At 45.7% G+C, this 20902-nt stretch overlaps 1 protein-coding gene across 1 annotated transcript in view; it reads left to right on the top strand.

Moving 5' to 3' along the window:
• Positions 1-20902, top strand: part of LOC126188364 (puratrophin-1-like) — a 1249514-nt gene that overhangs the window by 659814 nt on the left and 568798 nt on the right. Inside the window, exon 10 of the mRNA XM_049929962.1 lies at positions 6498-6636. Within this exon, the coding sequence (XP_049785919.1) occupies positions 6498-6636 (139 nt within the window). The remainder of the gene's footprint in view (positions 1-6497; positions 6637-20902) is intronic.

Below are 20902 nucleotides of genomic sequence, written 5' to 3'. Positions count from 1 at the left end.
TGAAGAAGTTAGTGTTGCCATGTCTGAGAATGCTGGATGCACTGCAAAAGCGAATTCACGGAATCAAGATGTTGATGCCCTAGTATCGATACATCTGACTGTCTATACATGGAGTGCATAGGCACCTGAAGATGGCACTAAGGAGACGCCGAAACTGGTTGCCGTCCAAATAAAATAACGCCTCTAAATATACAGCTGTTTGGCGATTTTCCTTGGTAAATATTTGACGGGCCGCTGTCCCGATTCCACAGTGGATTAACAGAGATTCTGTAATTCTGTCCCGAAGTGCGGCAGCTAGAATAGTGCAAGCAATTAATTTTATATTTGGGCCCGGGAGACCATAGTGGTCACACGGGGCTGGTGACTTTACTGGACACTCCCTGCGGCGTGGCTGCGCCGTCTTGGCCACAGCTGCACCGTTAGCAATGAGACCACCTCGACGCATCGTTTAGTTCCCCGACATCCTAAGAGTCGGCTAAATACGGCAGAGTGGCTCGCCGTGGTTGCTATACAGTCCTGAGCGGCAGAGCCGCGGATGCAGGAGTAGACGGCAACGGCCGCCGCAGATGGCAGGGATCTCAATTCCCACGACCGGACTGCGACCAAACCGGTAGTGCTGGCGACCGCTCTTCAGCCACTCAGCACCACCTCTGATCTCGCGGAAGCGCTAATGGCCGCAGTTGAGTCGTCTCCACTGCGCTCCCTCTAGCATCACCATCTTCTAGCGTTACGGCGGCGGGTCATCGTTTCGCTGGATGCCAACACTGATACGCGATAACTAAAGTCGCACGACTGGTGCTCTCACGAGTCAGAACTGGAATCTTTGAAGAGAACGAGGCAATACTGATGTGGACCGCCGCCAGCTACTACAGGGTTATTACAAATGATTGAAGCGATTTCACAGCTCTACAATAACTTTTATTTGAGATATTTTCACAATGCTTTGCACAGACATACAAAAACTCAAAAAGTTTTTTGAGGCATTCACAAATGGTCGATATGTGCCCCTTTAGTGATTCGGCAGACATCAAACCGATAATCAAGTTCCTCCCACACTCGGCGCAGCATGTCCCCATCAATGAGTTCGAAAGCATCGTTGATGCGAGCTCGCAGTTCTGGCACGTTTCTTGGTAGAGGAGGTTTAAACACTGAATCTTTCACGTAACCCCACAGAATTAAGTCGGGAGAGCGTGGAGGCCATGACATGAATTGCTGATCATGATCTCCACCACGACCGATCCATCGGTTTTCCAATCTCCTGTTTAAGAAATGCCGAACATCATGATGGAAGTGCGGTGGAGCACCATCCTGTTGAAAGATGAAGTCGGCACTGTCGGTCTCCAGTTCTGGCATGAGCCAATTTTCCGCGGGCTACGCGTGAAACTTGCCCGCACGCGTTCAACCGTTTCTTCGCTCACTGCAGGCCGACCCGTTGATTTCCCCTTACAGACGCATCCAGAAGCTTTAAACTGCGCATACCATCGCCGAATGGAGTTAGCAGTTGGTGGATCTTTGTTGAACTTCGTCCTGAAGTGTCGTTGCACTGTTATGACTGACTGATGTGAGTGCATTTCAAGCACAAAATACGCTTTCTCGGCTCCTGTCGCCATTTTGTCTCACTGCGCTCTCGAGCGCTCTGGCGGCAGAAACCTGAAGTGCGGCTTCAGCCGAACAAAACTTTATGAGTTTTTCTACGTATCTGTAGTGTGTCGTGACCATATCTCAAAGAATGGAGCTACAGTAAATTTATGAAATCGCTTCAATCATTTGTAACAGCCCTGTATTTATCAAACAATAAAGCCTTTTATTTCCCATCACACGAGAAAACTTCGCTTTTTCAGACCCTCTTGTATGTATGACATGGACCATCCTGTACTTGAGACACAAAATTGTTTACGTTAGCCACCTGGCGAGTCTTGAGCGACGAATGAGAAGGGTGCTGCTGATGGAATTAGGGTGACAAGTGGATCAAGTGTTTGGCATGGGAAGAGTGGTAGGGCTAGAGGGGACCGATGTAATTGTAATAAATTTCAAGACAGGCTAGGGCTAGAGAGGACCTATGTAACTGCTATAAATTTCAAGACATGTTTATAATATCAGCGTAGGTATCGTGTTCTTGTTAGTCGCTAGCACCAGTGTATTGCTTACTAATTATCCGAAATGAAAAATGTTCTACTTCTTGAATTCTGCAGTAAATTGTAAGAAGCTCAAGTAATAGCTCTGACATAATCTACCTGCCATTATTACTCTATTAAAAGACTATAACTACCCTTTTTTTGGAGTAACATGTTGTTTCTCAAACCATTCCGTCTCCCCAGATCAAGCTGGTGTTCCTCGTATGAAAATCGAGAACCTAGAAGATTGAGCTTCCACTTCGATACAATCATAGCACGAGTCAAGACAGAACCTTGGGATAACTTTAACTTATACGTGGTAGTACAGATTTTCTTGGTTTCAAAAGAACCGTCCCTTTTTATATGGATGCAGTCTTTTACAAATATACACCTACAACCTCGAGGTATTTTTTACACTTACGTTTAGGATATAAGTTTTCATTTACCTTTCACAAAAATTGAATGAGCACTCTTATCTGGCACACAACTAACACCCACAAGTTAATCTAACCAGCCCCATACTTATGCGACCCTGTCTGGAGTTGTTGCTGTGTAGGATCGCGTCACCCAAAGCTGACGGAAGGGGAATAGCACAGACCAAGTCTTTCATAAACCCTCATACAGGAGAAACATACCGTGATCTTCCAGGCAAATAGTGGAACGCAAGATCAGTTTGCCCCTAGCGCCCGACCCGTCACTGTGGCAGCTTTTTGTTGAGGAAATCACACAGCGCCTCCACGAGATCGAGATATCTCGGAAGCCTCTTGTGCAATGCGGGATCTTTGCGCCCCTTACGGATGATTATTTGTTGAGGCAGCTCGTAACAGGTCTCCCACAGCCGTCGAAGTGAGCGAGAGAGCTAGCTGCTGCGGGGTGAGCCCATGCTGGCAACAACGTGAAACGTCAACTTACAACTGGTGCCGAGGTAAAGATTTAGTGTCGAGGCTAGGTTAAAAGTCGCCTCAAGGTTCTACCCTCATTCGCGTAGAAGATAAAGTCTTATGATTTTGCATAAACCTTCTTGAAACAAAATGTTAAACGTGGCTGTGATTCAGATCTGTATAAATTTGAAGAGGTTGAAAAAAAAAAACAGCCAACCAGTTGCAAAGCAAAGTTTTTTTTTGCCCAGGTTTCAATATTCGTAAAAATATCTTCTTCCGAAGAAGTGGGTCCCAAAAATTTGTGTAAACGGTTACAAACTATTTATACATCATCATCATCTCAGCCTTTTCCCACATCATGTGGGGTCGGCGTTGCTTTGTTGGATCCTTCTCTTCCATAAATGCCTGACCTATTTTTACATAATACAACAAAATATTCATAATAGAAAAATATCTGTGAGGTAAACGTACTAACTTGTTACATCATATGGCGGTAAATTACATTACCTGAAGCCATTTATCACCATGCGATATGACAACTCAGTAGGTTTACGTCACAAATATTTTTCTATTATTAATATTTTGTTATGTATGTAAAAATAGTTCGTAAACGTTTGTATACATTTTTAGAGCCCTCTCCTTCTGGAGAAAATATTTTTACAAATATCGAAACCTAGGTCAACTGCTAACAAGGGAACCTCCCCATCGCACCCCCCTCAGATTTAGTTATAAGTTGGCACAGTGGATAGGCCTTGAATGAACACAGATCAAAAAAATAAGCAAAATATACAAACTGAGTAGTCCATGTGCAAGATAGGCAACATCAAGGGTAATGTGAGCTCAGGAGCGCGGTGGTCCCGTGGTTAGCGTGAGCAGCCACGGAACAAGAGGTCCTTGGTTCAGGCCTTCCCTCGAGAAAAAAGTTTAGTTGATTTTATTTAATTTATGATTATCACATCCACAGGAAAACCTAAATCGGGCAAGGTAGAAGAACCTCTTTACTCATTCGCCAAGTGTATAAGTTAGATGGGTCGACAACATAGTCCTGTCATGTGAAGCACATGCCGTCACCAGTGTCGTATAGAATATATCAGACGTGTTTTCCTGTGCAGGAATCGGTTGACCTATGACCTTGCGATCAAATGTTTTCGGTTCCCACTGGAGGGGCACGCCCTTTCGTCTACTAACCGCACGGTTTTGCGGTGCGGTCGCAAAACACAGACACTTAACATATTACAGTGAACAGAGACGTCATTGAACAAACGGACAGATCATAACTTTGCGAAAATAAAGAAAGTAAACTTTCACTCGAGGAAAGACTTGAACCAAGGATCTCTCGTCCCGCGCCGACCGCGGTGGTCTAGCGGTTCTGGCGCTGCAGTCCGGAACCGCGGGACTGCTACGGTCGCAGGTTCGAATCCTGCCTCGGGCATGGGTGTGTGTGCTGTCCTTAGGTTAGTTAGGTTTAAGTAGTTCTAAGTTCTAGGGGACTTATGACCTAAGATGTTGAGTCCCATAGTGCTCAGAGCCATTTGAACCATCTCGTCCCGCAGCTGCTCACGCTAACCACAGGACCACGGCGATCCTGAGCCTCCACTGTCCTTGATGTTGCCTATGTTGCGCATGGACTATTCAGTTTGTAAATTTTGCTTATTTTTTTCGTAGTTCCACACAAATTCTTGCTGTTTTCTCGATTGATCTGTGTTCAGTTTTTCAAGGCCTATCCACTGTGCCAACTTATTACTAAATCTGAGGGGGGGTGCGATGGGGAGGTTCCCTTGTAAGTAAATCTTTGGTTTCCAGCTGGTTGGCTGATATTTTTTTAAACTCTTCATCTAGAGACACACTGTGAAACAGTATTCCTTACACACGCATAGAGACAACATGTTGGCATTTACGGAACACGATGTATCAGTGAGTGAACGGATTGACATATTTTACAGTCTCCGGTTTTTATTCTTTCCTCTTAGCACTCTTTTGCTCTTTCCTTCTCAACTTCGGAAAGTGAAAGACATTTTTTGCACACAGTTTCCAGTTCTTGTTCTTTTCTCTTTGCACTCTTTTGCTCTTTCCTTCTCAACTCTGGAAAGTGAAAGACTTTATTGTATTGAAATGACTGCATAGGTTCTCCCTGTGTAACTATTCTTGGTACTCTCCATGGGTTTGTTGCCGGATCCTAAAATCATCATGAATGAATGTTTCGGCGGTCCACGTGTCCGCCATCTTCAGGAGAGCACGCCTGCTGCTACTACTGCTGGGTAACGCATAAAACTGATATATAGGCACCATACCGGCTTGCGCCGCCACCACAGTTGCTGTCCCTCAAAATTGGGCTGGCTGAGTCACTACTGGTAGAACACTGGCGCCAACGATATATTTTCAAACACTACGGCCGACTGGAATGGATAGTGTCTTATATCCTCCTTTCAGGAGGATATAAGATGAACATCAACAAAAGCAAAACAAGGATAATGGAATATAGTCGAATTAAGTCGGGTGATGCTGAGGGTATTAGATTAGGAAATGAGACACTTAAAGTAGTCAAGCAGTTTTGCTACTTGGGGAGCAAAATAACTGATGATGGTCGAAGTAGAGAGGATATAAAATGTAGACTGGCAATGGCAAGGAAAGCGTTTCTGAAGAAGGGAAATTTGTTAACATCGAGTATTGATTTAAGTGTCAGGAAGTCGTTTCTGAGAGTATTTGTATGGAGTGTAGCCATGTACGGAAGTGAAACATGGACGATAAATAGTTTGGACAAGAAGAGAGTAGAAGCTTTCGAAATGTGGTGCTATAGAAGAATGCTGAAGATTAGATGGGTAGATCACGTAACTAATGAGGAAGTATTGGATTGGGGAGAAGAGAAGGTTGTGGCACAACTTGACCAGAAGAAGGGATCGGTTGGTAGGACATGTTCTGAGGCATCAAGGGATCGCCAATTTAGAATTGGAGGGCAGCGTGGAGGGTAAAAATCGTAGAGGGAGACCAAGAGATGAATACATTAAACAGATACAGAAGGATGTAGGTTGCAGTAGTTACTGGGAGATGGAGAAGCTTGCACAGGATAGATTAGCATGGAGAGCTGCATCAAACCAGTCTCAGGACTGAAGACCACAACAACAACAACGGCCGACTGCAACAAAGGACCCTGGAACACTGTATTATCTCGCATTAAAATACAGGGTCCTCTGTTGCAGTCGGCCCTAGTGTTTGAAAATGTATCTTTGGCGCCAGTGGTGACTCAGCCAGCCACATCTTGGGGGGCAGCAACTGTGGCGGGCGACGCATGCGCCTTGTACGGTACAGGGGGCTGTATAGGGCGACGACTTGCAGCCCTTGCATTAGGTTTCAACAGAACTCAGCAGGAGCTTTCTCCTGTAGATGGTGGAGCCCCGAAATATAGAGTTGCGTTGCTTTCAGAGTTCCGCAGCAGACTGGAGGACACTGCCGCTTTACTGTATGGTTAGCTTCCTGCTGAGCGGAGCGCTGTTGCTGTCCTCAGGCTGTCCCTGGAGCGGGCGGAGCGGCTGCTGACGGAGGTGGAGATGGCGTCGCGACGCCTGGAGACGCTGTGCGACGCCCGGCGGGAGCGGCTCCGGGACCTGGCCAGGCTGCGGGCTCTCCAGCACGAGAGCGAGCAGGTACCGTGCCCCTCTCTCTCTCTCACTGTCCGCGCGCCGCGCCTGCACAGCGCACTCTGTAGAAGTGCTCGCACGACAAACACGTCGGCGTAATCTCCATTGGGACATAGCCAAGGGAGATGATATACTTTTGATTTATTTTACGTATTATGTATTACAATATCATCTTTGCTGCCGACGCCTCCACCTCATCATGAATGTTTTGTTGGAAAGATGGTTCAAACGGTAGCGGTCACCAAGAATAAATAAAAAGCAATATGAACGCTTAGAAGATTAATCTTTAACACTTTCTCGACAGGCGTAGGACTGGTGTGACGGCATTTAAGCGGACGGTGCCTGAGTTTTACCTATGCAGTGCGTGAAACTTCATACAAGGGAACCTCCCCATCGCACCCCCCTCAGATTTAGTTATAAGTTGGCACAGTGGATAGGCCTTGAAAAACTGAACACAGTTCAATCGAGGAAACAGGAAGAAGTTGTTTGAAACTATGAAAAAATAAGCAAAATATACAAACTGGGTAGTCCATGCGCAACATAGGCAACATCAAGGAGAGTGTGAGCTCAGGAGCGCCGTGGTCCCGTGGTTAGCGTAAGCAGCTCCGGAACGAGAGGTCCTTGGTTCAAGTCTTCCCTCGAGTGAAAAGTTTAATTTTTTATTTTCAGACAATTATTATCTGTCCGTCCGTCCGTCCGATGCGAGGTAACTGCGCCGTAGTATGGCGACGCTACACCTAAACAAACATCGAAACTGTTGCAGTCATTTGATGCAGTTTATGTGACAAACTCTTATGTTTTCATCACTTTTTTGGGAGTGATTATCACATCCACAAGAAAACCTAAATCGGGCAAGGTACAAGAACCTTTTTACCCATCCGTCAAGTGTACAAGTTAGGTTGGTCGACAACATATTCCTGTCATGTGACGCACATGCCGTCACCAGTGTCGTATAGAATATATCAGACGTGTTTTCCTGTGGAGGAATCGGTTGACCTATGACCTTGGGATCAAATGTTTTCGGTTCCCATTGGAGAGGCACGTCCTTTCGTCTACTAATCGCAAGGTTTTGCGGTGCGGTCACAAAACAGAGACACTAAACTTATTACAGTGAAAAGCGACGTCAATGAACGAACGGACGGCGAAAATAAAGAAAGTAAACTTTTCACTCGAGGGAAGACTTGAACTAAGGACCTCTCGTTCCGTAGCTGCTCACGCTAACCGCGGGACCACGGCGCTCCTGAGCCCACATTCTCCTTGTTGCATATCTTGCGCATGGACTACTCAGTTTGTATATTTTGCTTATTTTTTTCATAGTTGCACACAACTTCTTCCTGTTTTCTCGATTGATCAGTGTCCAGTTTTTCAAGGCCTATCCACTGTGCCAACTTATAACTAAATCTGAGGGGGGTGCGATGGGGAGGTTCCCTTGTTAGCTCCCATTGAGCTTCCTTCCCCCTATCGATAACAATGCAGACAGCAGAAGAAAACATCTGAGCATTATGCTACCACGTATCATTCGAATTCTGACCTACCTGTACTCAAACACAGCGCCTCGTACGTTGCTGCTCCGTGTTACGTCCGCACTATTTCCATCTGTCAGTCAGAGAAAGAAGGGAAGAATGTCATGGTGGTTTACAAATTGTGATCATCTCTCTGTATTCTTGCATGTTTCAAAACATACAATCCTCGGGCAAATTATGTGCAAGAACGGCATGTACAAATCTCTTTTCCGGAATAAAAACATGGTTCAGTAAAACTATTTGTGTATCTGCTAATTTACTATCTCACAGTCCACCTTTTACAAATAGTTAAAGCAGGATTCATCGTTTCAAATGACACATCACACTAATTTGTTGCACTTATATAGGGTGATTCGAAAAAAGTTTAAAAACTGACAAGGCACATCGGGCATACAACAAGGATCAGTAATCACATAGGAACATAGGAACCGGGGGTCACAAACGCCACCTGAGAGCTCTACTGTCACGTGTTGGCTGGCATTGCCGGAGACTTTAATTGGGCCGTACATTCACCCCAGGCCGCCCCTCCCAAATTCTATAAGTCCCTCCAGATCCTTGAGCGTCATGCACTCCGCCTCGCCTTCCGTATCCGCCTCCCGTCCCCCACGCGGATCCTCTATGACCTCATTTCTTTCCCCCATCTGCTCCTATTCCTCGAACATATCCGCATCCTCTACACCTCCCGCCGTCTTGAACCCCCTCACCCCCTGGTTGCTCCTCTCCTCTCCCATCCCCGCCCCCTGCCACGTCTTCACCGTTGTGTTCCCCCTACCCTCCATCTCTACACCCTACATCTCCTTTCCCAAGGTGGCTTCCCTCAACTCCCCCTCCCGGATGATGCCCTCTCTCCCTCCATTTATCCCTCCTATCAACTCTGATACTCACTCCCCCTCCTTTCCTCTGTCCTTTCCCTGGGCTCCCTCTTCCCTCCCTCTTCCCCTTCCATCCTGTTTTCTCACTAAACCTCTCCCTACCTCCCTTCTCCCCCCCCTCCGAGTCCTTTTGTATTCCCCTCCTCTGCCTACCCCACTCCCTGTGGCCTCTGCCCAGCGCCCCCCCCCCACCACCCCTCTTATGGGCCCTCATCCTCCATCAGCTCCTTTCCCAGCTCCCCCCCTTCGCTTTTACTCTCCTTTCCCCCCTTTTTTATTTTCCCATCATCTGTCCAGTTTCCCCCCACCTGCTCTCGGCTGTGGTATGTCACATTTGCCAACTTTTTAGTGCAGTGTTCCAGTGACTGTTCAGTGTTGTTCGTCTTTCTCGTGTTGCAAACAGAAACCATGCTGTCGCTAGGTGTGAATTTTATGTCTTTTGCGAGCAGAAACCAGACTGTCGCCGTGTTTTTTAATTGTCTGTCTATTGTTTTACCTGTCTGCTTCGTATGTATTTTATTAGCGTCATCATCCCTCTGTTCTTTGTTTTAAGTTCCACGATTTCTTTTCGCCATGTTACTCTTTAAGTCTCCGATTTTATCGCCTGTTTTTATTATTTATTCTCTTCATCTTTCTAACAAAGTCTGTAGGCTGAAGAGCGGCGTACTAAGCTGCTGCCAGCCCGCCCCCTTCGGGGGGAATTGAAATTCAATAAAGGAAAAAAAAAAAACAGACCGATCTGATGGTCGCACGTATCCCGCATTCCTGCGACAGATTTTGCCGGACGTACTGAATGATGTTCCCATGCCTATTCGTAGTCGCATTCGATTTCAGCACGACGGAGCTCCAGCGCCTAACAGCAAACAAGTGAGGGCACACCTGGAGGCAGCCTTTCCAGGGCCCTAGAATGGTCGCGATGGGCTCGGCGAAAGGCCACCACGATCTCTCGGTCTGTCCCCAATCGGTTTTTTCCTGTGGGGCTATCTGAAGGGATAGTTGGATAGATCAGAAAGAAACTTGAACTGCTCTCCCAGTTCGGTTGAAATGACGTCACTGTACATGTCCGAAAATTGAAGAGGACGAATTACTTGACACTTTCGGATCTCGTAAATTTTATACGAGTTTCGTCTATGTATGGCAACAGTAATGTCAGCGTTGAAGATATGTCCAATATATTGTAGAAGATTGGCAACTAATCACTGGTTTCCTCAGAACACAGCTTTGTAAGCAGCATAATTGCGTAGAAAGGCAAACATTTGGAACGCATTTAGTGTTGCTTAGTGTGGAGGATGCTGGAATCGAGGACTGAATATTCGTGTTTCAACACAGTTGGATTATTTTTCTTTACTTGCACCAATGGATGGTATGAAATGGTCGCCCAATCATTGAAACACGGAATAAAGAAATAGAGTGAATGAATGTCGGCAAACAGGATTACTTAACGGAGACGTAGCGCCAAGAAATGCAGAAATTGCTAACCAGTTCTTAAGAGGCACCTCGTAAAATAGGTCACACATTATTATAGCGGTCCAAATGTTCAAATGGCTCTGAGCACTATGGGACTTAACATCTATGGTCATCAGTCCCCTAGAACTTAGAACTACTTAAACCTAACTAACCTAAGGACAGCACACAACACCCAGCCATCACGAGGCAGAGAAAATCCCTGACCCCGCCGGGAATCGAACCCGGGAACCCGGGCGTGGGAAGCGAGAACGCTACCGCACGACCAGGAGATGCGGGCTATAGCGGTCCAACTAATTACTAAACCGCTGCACTAAACTTCAAAATGACACAGATACATCATACTATTTTTCAACATAATCATCAAGTCTTGTAAAGAGCGGTCCGAACGTTCTACCAATCTTCCAGTTCCTCGACGATAGAAGTCCACTCCTCGGTCGCAGAGCCATTCGATAACCGCTGCGTGAACGTCCTCGACGTTGCAAAAACTCTCACCCACCAGATGCTCCTTCTTGATTGCCTGGGCATGTCCTCAGTCGTCGGTGTCGATGGCCTTCCTTGCCGAACAGCAACACCCAAATTATAGCGGCCGTGGTCATTTGCTGGCATCATTTCACTACCCCTGGACCCAACACTGCAATTGGTCCGTATACCGCAAGAATTTAATGCTGAATCTGCGTACAATTTAGACGTTTCACCCGCAGAAATAGTACTGCCCCCAGAACTTCAACTTCGGATTAGATTTCCAGTTGCCGCGGCATTTCAGTCCCACACTGTGGTGCACTTGTTTTCGGCACCACAGCCGGAAGTACTGTCTCTGCAGGAAACCAGCAACATTTTCTCTCTTCTGACAATGTGACACTTTTAATCGGTCTCGTTCTTAGGGTCATGGGACTACAAGTTTAACTTAATGATGGAAGCTGAAGAAATGAGTTAAAATTTGTGCCACGGCCGGGACTCGAACCCGGGTCTTCTTGCTGTAGTTAAATTTTCCCCGAGACATTTAAGTCTCACCATTATCTACGATAATGATGGAAGATGAAGAAATGAATTAAAATCTTTGCCACGGCCGGGAAGAAGACCCGGGCTCGAGTTCCGGTCGTGGCAAAAATTTTAATCCATTTTTTCACCTTCCATCATTATCGTATATAATGGTGAGACTTAAATGTCACGGGGAAAATTTAATTATAAGATGATTAACTAAATTTCTGTAGTCCCTGCGGACGTATTAGTAGCTATAAATAATTATATAACGCCGTGCGGGATTAGCCGAGCGGTCTGGGGCGCTGCAGTCATGGACTGTGCGGCTGGAGGTTCGAGTCCTCCCTCGGGCATGGGTGTGTATGTTTGTCCTTAGGATACTTTAGGTTAAGTAGTGTGTAAGCTTAGGGACTGATGACTATAGCAGTTAAGTCCCATAAGATTTCACACACATTTGAACATTTGAATTATATAACGTTCAGAGTCTCTTTTAGTTCCATTTAGTTGCTACTGGCACGTTTTGAGTCATACGGGACTCATCCTGGAATTTTGACTTTCATTACGTAGTTGTTAACACTTCTTGCACTTACGTGGCCAAGGTGCGGCTTCTTACCTTCCAAGTCCGCCCGATGGCTGAATCGTCAGCGTGATGGACTGCCGTCCTACGGGCCCGGGTTCGATTCCCAGATGGGTCACGGATTTTCTCCGCTGAAGGACTGGGTCTTGTGTTGTCTTCATCATCATTTCATCCCCATCCGGTGCGCAAGTCGCCCAATGTGGCGTCGAATGTAATGAGACCTGCACCAAGGCGGTCGGACCTGCCCCGCAAGGGGCCTCCCGGTCAGTGACGCCATATGCTAATTTCATTTCCATTAACTTCCAAGACTAAATAAACGATAGGACAAAGTATACCACACTGTGTGTATGACCCTATAAAAAAATTGTAGAATCCACACATCCTGGAAGAACAATGTGTGTGTGTGTGTGTGTGTGTGTGTGAGAGAGAGAGAGAGAGAGAGAGAGAGAGAGAGAGAGAGAGCTTGTGTGTCTGAGTTCAAATGTTTGTATACGTTTGCAATCATATAATAATGTCGGTGTGATATGCGGCAGGGGATGACAGTTTCCGAGTTGGGTGATGACGGTATATGACATTTGAAGTGACTGATTTGTTAATAAACATCAAAGAAGAAAAAGACAAATGTGCTTCGATTCTCTTGTCATGCTGACGCCTGTGACTGGACTCATTTCTGTGGCCTATAGCGGGGGCTGGATTGTGACAAATGAAGGTATTTATCGCTAACAAGATTGTCGGGTATGTTTAACAGCCGTGGTGCGGGACGGACTGCTATTATCCGGCACACGGGCCCCCCTTCACGTTTGGTATTCTCAGCGCGGCCAGTGCGTGCCCCAGGCGCGAGATCCCGGCGCATTGGTATGCTGGAAGCGCGGCCGGGGTCATGCTCGCTCCCCAGCGCCCGCTTGACCCGCGCTGCGGCAACTGACTGCCGCTGTTTGTACAGCGCGCGGTCCGCGCCTGCATATACCGGTCCGCAACTACACGCCAGCAGGTGTTCTCCTCATGGAGGTAAGAATAAGGGGAGATGGCGCTACGTATCCCAGCCGTACTACGTTTTGAAGCCATGGGGGCGTGGCTCGCTGCCATGACACTCTGACCAAAACATTGCCAGTGTGCTATAGCGCTGCGTGTATTACAGTCGCTAATTGCACCATATACGCATGTAACGTCATCAGATTGGTTGTTTCAAAGTTTTTGTTTAAAATAAAATCTCGTAAAGGCGAAATTCCGCGTTTCTTCTGATTAAAAATAGTTTTTAATGTAATATTACGAATAGCTAGCCTTCAATGTAAATGATACAATTTTGTTAATTCAGTAATAAACGTGTATCACAAACTAAATAATAGAAACTGAAAACTAAGTTAGCTATACCCTCCCTCCAAAGCCCCATAAATACATCTTGTTTGTAATACGTACTGGGACATTTCAGTTACGTTACACTACTGGGAAACACTGTTCATTACCACCAATATTTACTGAAATACGGTACATAGAATGGCAAATCTACACAGTGTCCTGTTTAGGCCTATACTTTACGCCAGTTAATGTAGTGTTAGCTTTTAATTTGGTACATGATGAAGTTACTCAAGATGAAGTTACTCAACACTTCGATTATCGACGATACGTACGTATTATACTGAAACGTGAACTTGAAATCTAAGAATTTAATTCTTTGAATTAACATACCTTTTGCAAATGTTTTGGGTGTGTAGGGAAAACTGATGGTACAGCATTTTCTCGGAGCCTTACTGTTGAAAGGGAAGTTCGGTCTATGTCCTCTTCTCGGAAATGCTGAGAACATAAAGTGCTCCATTTAGACGCAAGCCAATTCTTCCTCCTCACGGCATTCTCCCACAGAGCTTTCCGATTTTCATTTTTAGGAAATCTAAAATCATACAGGAGAAAAACACGCTATAGTACAAGTACCGATGTAGCACACGTTCATTCACAATGAAGTTGTAAAATCACACTTAACGAGACAACTTAGACACGAAATCTTATTCCCTTCGATTTCGCATCACAATCAGAACGATTCGTACATCCGAACACCACACAAGTCACCATAATAGCGCAAAATCCTTCCAAAAGCGAGCGACAAGCCTATGCACACAAGCTTGCAGCAGCAATGTGTTGGTCGGATTGAGATGGCTACCCTCGGCTTCACATAGCTTCACAGCTGTGACGTCACGGCGTCTCCCTCTATTCTTACCTCCATGGTTCGCCTGCTCTTGCGACATGGGAGCTAAAGCCGTCAACGGCCGGGTTATCTGGTGCTGACGTGTAGCTGTACTGGTTTTGTGCTGTCATTTCCTGTTGTTTCACCGAGAGAGGTGGCGCAGTTGTGAGCACAATGGACTCGCGTTCGGGAGGACGACGGTTCAAGCCCGAGTCTGGCCATCCACATTTAGATTTTCCGTGATTTCCCTAATTCACTCCGGGCAAATGCCGGGATGATTCCTTTGGAAGGACACGGCCAATTTCCTTCCCAATCCGAGCTTGTGCATCGTCTCTAATGACGTCGACGGGACGTTAAACCTAATCTTCCTTCATTCGTGCTGTCTCACGTTGAGGGGCCATTGCCTCACTAGAAACGCAAAATAAGTTATGCAACATTTCGGCAACGTGGTACGAAATGTTCAACCAATAACGGGCAGGAACACTCTCTGCGTCACAAGCAGAACTTATGTAACGCCATATTGTATTTATAGTTTCCAGATGAAGCCCATATTTGGTCGTTTTGTATTTTAACTTACGTCCTGTTAATACGTACTGCTTCTAACCACCAACTGAGTGAGGATCTCTTGAAAACCCGTCGTTATTGGCACGATTTGTTGTAATAAAATGACAGGAAACATCGTACTGTCGGTTACAGAATTTTCGTTCAAAATGGCTCTGAGCACTATGGGACTTAACATCTGAGGTCATGAGTCCCCTAGAACTTAGAAATACTTAAACCTAACTAACCTAAGGACATCAGACACATCCATGCCCGAGGCAGGATTCGAACCTGCGACCGTAGCGGTCGCGCTGCTCCAGACTGAAGCGCCTAGAACCGCTCGACCACAACGGCCGGCGATAGAGAGTGAGACGATTCGGTATTCTGTTCTGTAACAAACGGACTACACATTTCAGGAATATCTGCTGTAATAGTTGATTTATTAATGACATTACTGCGACGGAAATGGCTATTTTTGAAAGACTTTCCGTCGGAAATACTATTTAATGATATTGTGTACGATGAAACTGAAGAAAAAAATTCTATGGGCAGGAATTGGACCCATAGCGTGGCAGCCACGAAATGCACCCTCTGCGCCACCCTTGCCTGGTCAAAACGTAATTAGACTTACAGGTGCGGCAGGTACGCATAAAACTTCAGCTTCGATTTTTTCGGGAACTAGGGCCCGTCGCAAGAAAGCTCGCTAGTCAGGTATTCGGAACAGAAACCTGTACAATGTACCTAAGAGTCGTCAAAATCCGTGATTAACACGTCTGATGTTCCGCTTGTGAGATTATAATGTATTAATGTAAGAAGAATAGATGATGTATGCATGAATGAATGCAGCTTGCCGCTAACCTTGTGTAATGTCTTGTCTGTATAGACGTGTATCTGTTGCCTTAAAGATCCCTTCACTTTCACACGTAAATCTATACAGTAAAGTAAGGGCCTCCCGTTTTGTCTTTAGGCTGATCCGTGATAAGACAGGCGAAAAATTAGACTAATGGAGGATTATTAGTATTTTCTCTAATTTTCATTCGCTCTCTCTCTCTCTCTCTCTCTCTCTCCTTTATCTATGTACAGTTTTAAATATAATATTTCATTACGTGAAATCAGCCCAATAGAATCTCTGGTGGAGCCCTTCGTCTTAGTATTCAGCGGCTGGCTTGCTGTAAGAGATCTTTACATTTATTATTATTGTTAAGCGCTGCATTCAATTGGGAAAATCAATCGTTTGAACAATTCGTTCCTTTTACGAAAGATTTCGAATTCCAGATGTGTACGAAGCCTTTTTGGACGATTTAACAAAGACTCGGTGATTGCAGGCTCTCTTCGACACAGCTGAAACTTCCCCACTAATTACAAGGCCAACGCGATCATCAATGATTCAGACAAAGAACTCATTCGTTCATTCACTCCAGAATAAAAGGGGTCACAAACCTTATTTATGAAGGAAATTGTATATTCATTCCATCTCCATTACATGTCCAGATTTCTTTTGGTTCCAAGTCTTAATTAATTTCCGTTTACAGTCTTTCTCTCTCTTCAAATAACCCGCTAGTGGCACAAATGTTAATAGCTCGCTTTAGCGAGAAGAAAAGCAAATATGTCTCTATTAGAAACCCGTCAATCTTTCGACAGATACTTCCGAAGCTGTCCTCGTTACCAGTCTAACCACCATGGAGAATACATACATGTATCTCTGTTATTCCAAAGAATAAACGTACTAGAAAATACTTTGGCGTCGACGAGCTGTCGGCGCACATATTACTAGAAAATCAGATCAGATACTTTTCCAAAGTAAATAAATGTGGATGGTTTGATTGACAATGATTAATTGTTGCGTGGTAGAGGGTATTTTTCTGTGGGGACATTACAAGATGAAGGGTGTTTCCGCGTTCATAGTTCATTGTCCTCGAAAAAAAGTTTCGTTTCGGTGTCAGACTGACAGCAGTATCAGACGTAGTTTGGAGTAACTTTCTGGCAAACAACTGAATAGACGTACTGGGCTAACTGAGCGCCTTAGCTTTCCGCGCAGACCGGTCTGCGGGACACGGCTATTAGAAGTTGTCACAGGCGAGCAGGCGCAGCGCCGCCTGCTGGACAGCCATGAATCAAGCCGACAGTTGCCGCACACCGCCGATGGTAACGACTTAAGGCTGCCGCGTAATGGCCGACGACGGCTTTATTGCAAATGAGGTACAGCTGTTCCTGTCCAGCCGGCGTTACCTAGGCGCGGGCGCCACGCGCTGCAGCAGCGCTCCTAGCGGCCGCCACGCGCAGCCGAGCTTGTATGTCGGCACTTCAGCGAGCGATGAGTGACAGCGAATAAATGTACCGTTATACACATACGGTCGGCGTCAAGTCCCTTCCTGCTCACAAAAATTTATTTCTGATTAATTATGCTAGATACAGCTATCCAGTCTGTTGCAGGTGATAGCTTAACTCCTATGGTTTCTTATGTTTATGCTACCACGTGTTGCCCATACAACATCTAGCAGACATTTAATTTCTCTCCATGTTTTTTTGCCAACATCTCTTCCATATTCGCCTTTCATTTTTGTGCCATAAGAATTTGCACATCAGGAATTGGTGAACTGTTCACTTCAAATTTAACGTAACGCCATAAAGTCAAGTCAAGAGGGCACAGCAATACCTAGCGTGTCAGATATTCTGAACGTGCGTTTGAACGTTGACTAATATGATGGCAGAACGTCATTACGCCACAAGTACGCCATCTCCCTTCGGAGCAGTGTTGTGAGGCGCCATATTGGCTTTCAGTTGAAGCTCGTATGTATATAAGCCGTTTCTGAGCCGGCCGCTGTGGCCGAGTGGTTCTAGGCGCTTCAGTCTTGAACCGCGCGACCGCTACGGTCACAGGTTCTAATCCTGCCTCGGGCATGGATGTGTGTGCTGTCCTTAGTTTAGTTAGGTTTACGTAGTTCTATGTTCTAGGGGACTGATGACCTCAGATGTTAAGTCCCATAGTGCTCAGAGCCATTTGAACCATATATGCCGTTTTCAGCAACTGCAAACTGAGGAGCTTTCGAACACCCACCATTAATTGTATGATTCGTTGCAATGAAATGATGAGAAACGTCATATTCGTGGTAAAGGAATTATTGTAACTTGGGTGTTATGAGAGTATGCCATTTGAAGCTAACAATATGTTGAGGATCCATTAAGAACGCACTGTTCTTGGCACAATTTGCTATAATTAAATTTCTGTTAGTAACATAACTATGATTAAAGCTTTCAGAACATGGTAACAAGCTAGATATGGCCACCAAAGATTCTTGGCCGCTTTAGCGAGCGTCGGCACGGTAGTCCAACGTGTTCGGTCAGAGGACTGCCCTCTGTAACAAAAAGAAAAACAAAAAATTAGAAAATAATTGAGTGACTGGATCAACGATGAACTTGGACGGGTGTTTTGTGACGTATGCCCTGACCAAATGCAACGAACGCTAACTAACAAAATGTTCAAGTTAACAAAAAAAAAGCACAATGATTAGCATCACAAGTTTGTGACGGACTGTACGAAGAATTGGTTGTCGCGTTCCACTACATCCAAATATTTTTTTTTTCTAGCCCTCACGTTTCTAATAGGTTCTGATACCTTCTTATTAGATTAATGTAAGTATAAACTATAATATTCGAAGGTATATAAATGTAAGTGCTCTCTTTTTCAGGAGTGAGTTTGTTCGATTGGCTTAATCGACAGCCGGCCGCGGTGGCCGAGCGGTTCTAGACGCTTCAGTTCGGAACCACGTGGCTGCTACGGTCGCAGGTTCGAATCCTGCCTCGGGCATGGATGTGTGTGATGTCCTTAGGTTAGTTAGTTCTAAGTCTAGGGGACTGATAGCCTCAGATGTTACGTCCCATAGTGCTTAGAGCCATTTGAACCATTTCACTTGCTTAATCGACAGGACACCTTGCACTACTTGCAGTAAGACATTTTGCCCTTTTTTTAAGTTTTGTAATTCACATGTTTTAGAGTTTCTGCTACTGAGTAACGACAGCGATTAAGTAAGAATGACCTTAGGGTTTTACTGAAAAGCGAGAATGACTTTCATCTTATGTGGACAACTACTGTAAATTTTTTATCGCTCTATTTGTAATGAAAATTTTACAAGCCAATTTCCTTACTGACTGAACATGTAACTTTCCTTTGTGCCTTATAATATTTTCACGCTTATTGAAGTTTTTTTATTTATGTGTACTTTAGACAGAACAACCTGACTAGCATATGGACAAGGGAAGTTGGTTGGTTGGTTGAGGTCATCGGTCCTATCGGGTTAGGAAAGGATGGCAAAGGAAGCCGGCCATGCCGTTTCAAAGTAACGATCACTGCATTTGGCTGAAGCGATTTAGGGAAATAACGGAACACGTAAATCAGGATGGCCTGACGCGGGTTTGAACCATCGTCCTCCCGAATGCGAGTCCAGTGTGCTAACCACTGCACCACGTCGCTCGGCGACGAGGAAAGTACGTTTTAATAGGGCTAATACAGGTACTTTTCGGCCGTCCACTTCTTGAACAGTAAGATTTAGGAGCCACATACAGGCAACAACTGCCTCGAGCGCGTTGTGATCGCATGTACCACGTTGCGACTCACGCACAAGTTACATCGTTTCTAAGCTCTCAGCAGCCAGGATGGACTCGGTCCGCTCAACGTTGATGTTCGACAGGACGGGCCATATGCCAAAGACTTTAACGTTACCGCAGAAACGAAAGATAAGAGGGGTTATGTCTGGTGAACGTGGTGGCCATGAAGTTGGACCTTTCTTTCCGATCCCTGTGTCCAGGAGGGTTACATCCAACAACTGGCGAGCAAATAACTCCGAGCGAGGCGGTACACTATCTTGTTGAATCGCTACCCGTGATTGAAATTCCTGCAACTGAGGTGCTAAGTAAAGTTCGAACATGACCAAGTGAACTGTTTTTGAAATGATAAGCCCAGTGGAAAGGAAGGAACCAGTAACTGTGTTGTGTTTTAAGCCACACCACACATATACTTCCAGACTTGCCTTTAGGCGCTGCACCACGATCTGTGGCGTCAGCAACCCCTAGATCCGGACATTATGCCTGTTAACTTTCGCCGGCCAGTGTGGGGCGAGCGGTTCTAGGCGCTTCAGTCTGGAGCCGCGCGACCGACACGGTCGCAGGTTCAAATACTTCCTCGGGCATGGATGTGTGTGATGTCCTTAGGTTGGTTAGGTTTAAGTAGTTCTAAGTTCTAGGGGACTTATGACCTCAGATGTTGAGTCCCATAGTGCTCAGAGCCATTTGAACCATTTTGTTAACTTTCCCGGAAATGTGAAAAGTCACTTCGTCGGAAAAGCGAACTTTATTGAGGTAGCCACTGCCGCCTGGGCCTATCATATAGCTGGAAAACTTCTGGAAGTGCGCTTTTTATGCAAAGTAATGCCGCCGTTCGTGTAAAAGCTTCACCACAGTGATCTGACATGTCTGTATCTCTGGAAAATCGACGCGTCGATTTCCGCGGACTGTGTCGAGTCCTGTATGCACGCTCCACGTCCTGCACTTCTTCAAAAAAAAAAAAAAAAAAAAAAAAAAGGTTCAAATGGCTCTGAGCACTATGGGACTTAACATCTATGGTCATCAGTCCCCTAGAACTTAGAACTACTTAAACCTAACTAACCTAAGGACATCACACAACACCCAGTCATCACGAGGCAGAGAAAATCCCTGATCCCGCCGGGAATCGAACCCGGGAACTCGGGCGTGGGAAGCGATGCACTTCTTCCCTTGTCACCGACACTGCCAGTCACTTCAAACTATCCGTACCATCCTTTGATGCTCGTCACAGCTCGCTGTCTCGACCGCAGGCACTTCCGAATTGTCGCCGAGCGGCAGTAAGTGACCGTGTTTCGCGAAGCCATGAAAGACAAGGCACTTTCTCCTGTATCGATGTTATTGTAACAACAGCCCTCCTAAATTAAGTTACCGGTTGTAGGAAGAGCTCTTCCGAATTGTTCGATGCAGAGGGCGAAGGCGTACCGATGATGTGGGTCAGTGAAAAAAAAATTCTGGAGGTGGAGTGAAAGTCCCTGTAAAAACACCGGCTGCCATGTCTGGCGCCCATTAACGCCCGCTCTCGCCTCAAGCAGCGGTATAA

The sequence above is a fragment of the Schistocerca cancellata genome, chromosome 5, assembly GCF_023864275.1.
Source record: "Schistocerca cancellata isolate TAMUIC-IGC-003103 chromosome 5, iqSchCanc2.1, whole genome shotgun sequence".
NCBI classification, from domain to species: Eukaryota; Metazoa; Arthropoda; class Insecta; order Orthoptera; family Acrididae; genus Schistocerca; species Schistocerca cancellata.
Note: the sequence above shows the minus strand (reverse complement) of the source record. Positions and strands in the feature narration are given on the sequence as shown.